The sequence below is a fragment of the Salvelinus namaycush genome, chromosome 18, assembly GCF_016432855.1.
Source record: "Salvelinus namaycush isolate Seneca chromosome 18, SaNama_1.0, whole genome shotgun sequence".
In the NCBI taxonomy this organism is placed as follows: Eukaryota; Metazoa; Chordata; class Actinopteri; order Salmoniformes; family Salmonidae; genus Salvelinus; species Salvelinus namaycush.
This window is the reverse complement of record NC_052324.1, coordinates 29,962,132-29,969,431: the sequence shown is the minus strand read 5'-3', so window position 1 is coordinate 29,969,431 and position 7,300 is coordinate 29,962,132. Positions and strand designations below refer to the sequence as shown.

General features: G+C 43.6%; 1 protein-coding gene across 2 annotated transcripts; it reads right to left on the bottom strand.

Moving 5' to 3' along the window:
* Positions 1 to 360: 360 nt before the first annotated feature.
* Positions 361 to 7,016, bottom strand: ap3m2 (adaptor related protein complex 3 subunit mu 2). Of its 2 annotated transcripts, none has more exons than XM_039012840.1 (9): positions 6,930 to 7,016; positions 6,162 to 6,446; positions 5,761 to 5,932; positions 5,310 to 5,447; positions 5,079 to 5,164; positions 4,389 to 4,522; positions 3,536 to 3,743; positions 1,608 to 1,752; positions 361 to 1,193 (listed from the first exon to the last, which is right to left on the bottom strand). In XM_039012840.1, the coding sequence occupies exons 2-9, from the start codon at positions 6,432 to 6,434 to the stop codon at positions 1,093 to 1,095; spliced, it is 1,257 nt and encodes a 418-aa protein (XP_038868768.1). In that variant the 5' UTR covers positions 6,435 to 6,446; positions 6,930 to 7,016; the 3' UTR covers positions 361 to 1,092. The 2 variants fall into 2 exon arrangements, with proteins under 2 accessions (XP_038868768.1, XP_038868769.1); XM_039012841.1 differs by lacking the exon at positions 6,930 to 7,016 and adding an exon at positions 6,696 to 6,910.
* Between the last annotated feature and the right edge of the window lie 284 nt (positions 7,017 to 7,300).

Here is a 7,300-nt window from a genome sequence, read left to right as displayed (position 1 = left end):
TTTCACTCCCCCCACCTGAGATATCTACTGCAGTCCTCATCTTCCACATACAACACCCGTTCTGCCAGTCACATTCTGTTAAAGGTCCCCAAAGCACACACATCCCTGGGTCCCTCCTCTTTTCAGTTCGCTGCAGCTAGCGACTGGAACGAGCTGCAACAAACACTCAAACTGGACAGTTTTATCTCCATCTCTTCATTCAAAGACTCAATCATGGACACTCTTATTGACAGTTGTGGCTGCTTTGTATGATGTATTGTTGTCTCTACCTTCTTGACCTTTGTGCTGTTGACTTTGCCCAATGTTTGTACCATGTTGTGTTGCTGTCATGTTGTCATGTTTTGCTGTTATGTTGTTGTTTTAAGTCTCTTTTTATGTAGTGTTATGTCCCTCTTGTTGTGATGTGTGTTTTGTCCTATATTTATATTGTATTTATTTTTTTTATCCCGGGCCCCAGTCCCCGCAGGAGTCCTTTTGCCTTTTGGTAGGCCGTCATTGTAAATAAGAATTTGTTCTTAACTGACTTGCCTAGTTAAATAAAGGTTAAAAAAATAAAATAAACTCAATAAATAATTATGACATTGTGGCTGTGTTAACTCGTGATGACCCAAACTCTGGGCCGTTGGTTATAAGGAATGGATGGGAGCATGAGAAGAGAGGTAGTAGCAGTAGAAGCACACAAACCATTTTGCCTGCTATTCTCGCTCACAAAAGGAACTCAAAGGATAGCAATGAGATTGGAAAAGGAACCAGAAATGACACACAACAGAGAGACCAATTCCAGGCTTTAGCTTACTAAAAATGCTGTTGACACATTGAGACGGATAGTCTCTTATCGCCACCTATTCGCAAACAACTCCATTAAATATGCTTTTGTGTGTCGTGTCACACATTCTGTGGTAGCTAGTTCAGTTAGACAGCAGAGCCCACAGTTTGTGTGGATAAATCCTGAAATGCATTTACACAGGGAATGTCCATAGACACTCCCTTCCCTATATTTTCTGTATTTATTCCCCATCATCGGAAACCTCCCCCTCTCTCTTTTACAGTAGTAGTATTGGTGCAGAGGCCAGAGAGCGGAGAGCCGAGCCTCTATGTCCGCACCTGGAATTTGCCGGCCTTGGTCATGTACTTGATGCCTTTGAATGGTTTGTATTTCTCCCCGTACATATCCAACCGATTCACCTTCAGTCCTGGAGAAGAACAAGTAAATTAAAAGAGAGGTGTCACATTGCTATTTAATATGTATTCTGCAGAAAGTCATATAAATCATTGATTTGGCCATTGCAAGAGAAGTAGCCCACATCCCTTTTGGAGACAGATGCAAACCACTGTGTGGATCCGATAGAGCAAATACAAATAGAGTATCTTGTCTCCATCTAGTGGTAGAAGGTGACACTGTGAATAAACTGTGTGGATGTCATGTAGCTGACTAATATGGAGTTAGTAGATACAATATTAATATATAATCTAGGGTTAGATATTTCTTTAATCACAAAATTATTACGGTTAAGAATATGGGTAAAGTTAACTAATACCAGTTCAGCGGCTAAGGAGCAACTGCTACTCTAGAGTGTAATAACCAATTCTGATAAGGTGTGTTTAACCTGAAAGAGCCGACTGTTGGATCTTGAACTGGATGTTGATGGTGGGGTTCTCGTCTGGCTTGGAGGCCCCTGCCTGCAGGCTCATAGAGCCCTTTAGACTAGGCAGCTTCTGAGGGTTGATTTTACCAACGTCCCATGACAAGAGCTGCAAACGGACAACAGAGCAGCCTTCCACTGTTATTACCACACACAGGGAGAAGGGTATTGTTTTGAACGCAAACAGGTGGGTGCGAGGAGGAATTAACCAATCCATTAAATGTAAGATTATACAGTCATTCGGAAAGTATTCAGACCCCTTGACTTTTTCCACATTGTTACGTTACAGCCTTCTTCTAAAAAAATCCCTCATCAATTTATACACAATACTCCATAATGACAAAGCATAAACAGGTTTAGAAATGTTTGCTAATTTATTAAAAATATCACATTTACATAAGTATTCAGACCCTTTACTCAGTACTTTGTTGAATCACCTTTGGCAGCGATTACAGCCTCGCGTCTTCTTGGGTATGACACTACAAGCTTGGCACTCTTGTATTTGGGGAGTTTCTCCCATTCTTCTCTGCAGATCCTCTCAAGCTCTGTCAGGTTGGATGGGGAGTGTCGCTGCACAGCTATTTTCAGGTCTCTCCAGAGATGTTTGATCAGGTTCAAGTCCGGGCTCTGGCTGGGCCACTCAAGGACATTCAGAGACTTGTCCCGAAGCCACTCCTGCATTGTCTTTGCTGTGTGCTTGGGGTCGTTGTCCTGATGGAAGGTGAACCTTCACCCGAGTCTGAGGTCCTGAGCGCTCTGGAGCAGGTTTTCATCAAGGATCTCTCTGTGCTTTGCTCCGTTCATCTTTCTCTCAAATCCTGACTAATCTCCCAGTCCCTGCAGCTGAAAAACATCCACTCAGCATGATGCTGCCACCACCATGCTTCACCATAGGGATGGTGTCAGGTTTCCTCCAAACGTGACACTTGGCATTCAGGCCAAAGAGTTCAATCTTGGTTTCATCAGAACAGAGAATATTGTTCCTCATGGTCTGTGAGTCCTTTAGGTGCCTTTTGGCAAACTCCAAGCGGGCTGTCATGTGCCTTTTACTGAGGAGTGACTTCTGTCTGGCCCATCTACCATAAAGGCCTGATTGGTGGAGTGCTGCAGAGATGGGAGAACCTTCCAGAAGGACAACCATCTCCACAGAGGAACTCTGGAGCTCTGTCAGAGTAACCATCAGGTTCTTGGTCACCTCCCTGACCAAGGCCCTTCTCCCCTGATTGCTCAGTTTGGCCGGGTGAGTAGGAAGAGTCATGGTGGTTAAAAAATTCTTCCATTTAGGAATGATGGAACCACTGTGTTCTTGGGGACCTTCAATGCTGCAAAGAAATGTTGGTACCCTTCCACAGATCTGTGCCTCGACACAATCCTGTCTCGGAGCTCTACGGACAATTCCTTCAACCGCACGGCTTGGTTTTTGCTCTGACATGCACCGTCACCTGTGGGACCTTATATACAGGTGTGTGCCTTTCCAAATCATATCCAATCAATTGAATTTACCACAGGTGGACTCCAAGATGTAGAAACATCTCAAGGATGATTAATGGAAACAGGATGCACCTGAGCTCAATTTCGAGTCTCATCGCAAAGGGTCTGAATACTTATGTAAATAAGGTATTTCTGTTTGTATTTATTTGCCCAAATTTTGAAAAACCTGTTTTCGCTTGTCGTTATGGGGTATTGTGTGTAGATTGATGACAATTTTTATTTAATCTATTTTAGAATAAGGCTGTAACGTAACAATTGTGGGGGAAAAAAATCAAAGGTTCTGAATACTTTCCGAATGCACTGTATACCCTTTTGTATGTTTACAGCATACACTAAACTGGTCAGGTAAATCCATGTCTGCATACACACACACACACACACTCCTTTTCCCACCACCTTACCTTAGTGACAGGGTCGAAGTTGTATGTCCCCTGGGAGGGGTTGAGGTTGGTGTTGAGGACTCCTCTGGGTAGCTGGCTGCTGATTATAACAGCCTCTAACCCCTTCCCCATGGTCTGCTTGGGGCCCAGGGTCAGCTCAAAGCGGCCCTGAGAACTACCCTCCCTAAACGTGATGTTGTGCTTGACGTACACTGGGATGGCCACCAGACTGAGGGGCAGACACAGAGTGTCAGAATAACACAGGTAGGACGGGCACAGAGACAGAAACAGCACAAAGCACACGGAACACAAAGTGTGCAAGTAAGTGAATAATACTGAAAGAACAAGTGAATTATTTTCTGCACAGATGGCAGTTTGTTACATTGTTATTACAACCTTTAAACATGAAACGTCAAACAAAAAATGTGGATATATAATGTAAACATTAGGAGCATTACCATACTGGCATTTCTGTAAAATATTGTTTCTGGGTTTTCCCAAGCCAAACCACAAGTGAATAATGATCCAATCTATACCAATAGATGTCCGCAACCGACACTATACTATTGTACTTACATCTAATGCTTTGCCAAAAACATCAATTTAATATTTCATGTAACGTTAAACCAAACACAGGACTTCATCTAGCTAACATTTTACAACAACTCTAGTTTTAGTTCGAGCCCCAACTACAATGTTAATTTTGAAATGCCTTGTTGACCTTAATGGGTGGAGACTGAATTAAGACAATGAAAAGAAAAAGCAAACATTCAGATACTCTCTGTGTGTGTGTGTGTGTGTGTGTGTTATGCCTTGAGCACATAACCTGATGTTTAGTCTGGCTTTGCAGAGGTAAAGAGAGCGCAGTACTGACTTCTGGCAGCTGACGTGATAGGAGAGCAGCCGGAAGTTTCCGTCTGGGGGGATGAAGGAGAGGATCCTCTCCGCTTCCCAGCGCTTGAACCTCACACACGGGTGAAAGCTCACATCATCTAGCAGACGAGGGTTCTGAGACAGGATCAGACAGGTGTATCAAGATAGAGAGAAAGAGAGGGGGAGAGAGAAACAGACAGGACAATTTTGACACAGTTATTCAGTACAACAGTAAAAAATATGTTTTCAAGACAGAAGAGAAACAGACAGGAAGTTATACAGTTATACAACACAGGTCAAAAACATTACAAACATGAATGATTTCATACGGAGAGGAAGAGAGGGAACGGTTATTTGCTAAGGACAAGAGTAGATATAAACTACTGGCTAGAGCACGAGTGGGCAAACTACGGATCCGGCCCGCAAGACCATTCAATGGGTTAAAAAAAAAAACACTCCAGGCTACTCTTGAACATCTAAAACGAGATAGAAAGTATGTAGAAATTATAATGGACATATATTTTCAAATAACTGCCCTTTTTCTTGACCTTAAATTGCTTTTGACAAAACAAATAGGTCTGGGGAAAAAATCTGTGCAGCCATCCGCTGAATTTTGAAACCCCAATGTGGCCCTCGAGCCTATATTATTGCCTACCCCTGGGCTAGAGAGAGAGAGAAAGAGAGAACCCACCATGAACGAGAGAGTGAGGTCAGGCATGCCTGTCAATTTCACACAGGCATCAATCACCCCCTGGATCTCTGCTGTAATAGTGGAGCCTAAGAGTGTGTGAGAGAAATATGGAAAGAGATGGAGAGAGAGGAGAAAGAGTCAATCAGAATGTCAAGTTCTGCGTTTCTGTTGTTTTTAATGGGTCAGGACAGGTTTAGCTGACAGCATGATGGGGCAATGGGCCAACTATACCTGATTTATCAATGATGGCATCAATCTCCTCCACTACATCAAAATAGGCCTCGTTGTTGGTGTACTTGACTCCAGTGCGTCGCCATGGCACTACAGACAACTGTCCAGTAGGGAGCTGCTCCCCTACATTGGTGCTGCCTACAGACAACAGAACAGTCAAATATGACACAAACATGATGTACACATTCAGATAGTTGTGTACAGTGACATGGGTCTAAATGAAAAGTTTAAAAACATACAGTATTATTTCCAATGCTGCCAATAATATGTAAATAATGATGAATAATTAAGAAATAATGTAAATAATGATGAACACATATGTCATGACTAAGGGCCTGTTTTTCATGGTCAGGTTACATGGTATAATACTATGAGTTTGAGGTTTTTAATGGTCAGGAAAAAGTGATGACATAGTGACTGTGTAGAGGCAGACATGGTAATCTTCAGGCACCTGTGATGGTGTTAACCACTGTGCGCAGGATGGTGGGTGGCTTGATGAGCTCTTTGAGGATGTTGGACTCTGTGGCCAGGGGGAAGCCATTGTCCAGCATCTCTTCTAGCAGCTCATATACTACCACCACATTGTCCTTGATCGCTGCCTCTGTGCACACCCCAAAATAGTCCTAATAACATGAAGGGATGAGTATATTCTGATCAATGACTTACGATTTCCTTTAAAAAGTAAAAACACTTGTAACTTAATAAGACATTCAGTAACTCTGAGAGAGTTACCAGTTCTAAGACTCTAGACTAATGGACAGATTACATTGCAAGGTAGACATAGGTGGTGGTGATGAAGAGCCTGAACAAGTACAAGTGAAAGGATGAAAAGTTAGTATACCGAGTACAAACCTGGAATGTATCAACTACCCTGTGTAGGAACTCGATGACAAAGAGCGGCGGCACCTCGCTCTGGATGACCGCCACAAAGTAGATGCGATGCCTGAGGACGCTGATGAGGTAGTGGTGGGGGGTCGGAATGACTGGGGGCACATTCTCCGGCTCACTGGCGCGCTCTTGCGCCTCGAAGAAGTAGTCGCACACGGAGCGGCTCACAACGCTCTTCCAGTGTTTCTCCAGGAAAATGTCCCCCGAGGAATTCACGAGGAACAGGCTGTGGATCATTTTGGCTGGAGGCTGAGATAGGAAAATAAGAATTTAGCGACTCTAAAACGGTTTTAGCTATACCATCCCATGCCGTTGGAATAAAGTCTGAGTTACACCGCGCGTGTGGTACCTTCAACAAATGTAGACATACATCTATGAGCAGTGACAATGTTTCATGTAGGGTGACAGGTGACACGATTTCATTAAATATTCGGTCCTGCTATCAGGTTCCGCAGTGGGCGGCCGTGCTACGGGTAGGTTACCTGCATGCACACGAACCTGTGCGGTAATAAGATGAGTCGACGGTAATATGGTATTTTACTGGAAGACGGGCCTGCATCTGTATCCCTACAACATCCGTGATTCAGACCCTCCTCCTGCCACACACAGTTGTCTTGTGACAGCAGGCGATCCCGTCATTCAGCGATGGTGAACACCGAGAATGGAATTAATCATGCATTGCTCTCAATATTTGACTGCTATTGCGTCTGTTTAGAAAGTGTAATTACATACCAAAGACAATCTATTGGTGTGTTCCTCTCGCCTTCACCTTTTCTCAATGAAAGATTAGAAAAGGCCGTCGCTTCTTCTCCGTTAGCTGGAACGGAATGAGGAAGCTGACACCAGAGAGGGCCAATCGGAGACGAGAAACAGCAAGAATGCCCGCCTCTCCCAAATAGTGATTGGTCCATAGTGCGGAAGTTTCTTAACGTCAGACTCGGAATTCGATTGTAATTGGACAGCGCCTATTAAACGCCAGATGAACATGCACCTTGATTGGCTCACCAAAACGGTGTGTCTGACATTTTGTGTCAAGACATCGTCCACGGATCGTATCAGATTTCATCTTGTGGATACAAAATAGATACATTCTATTAATGAGA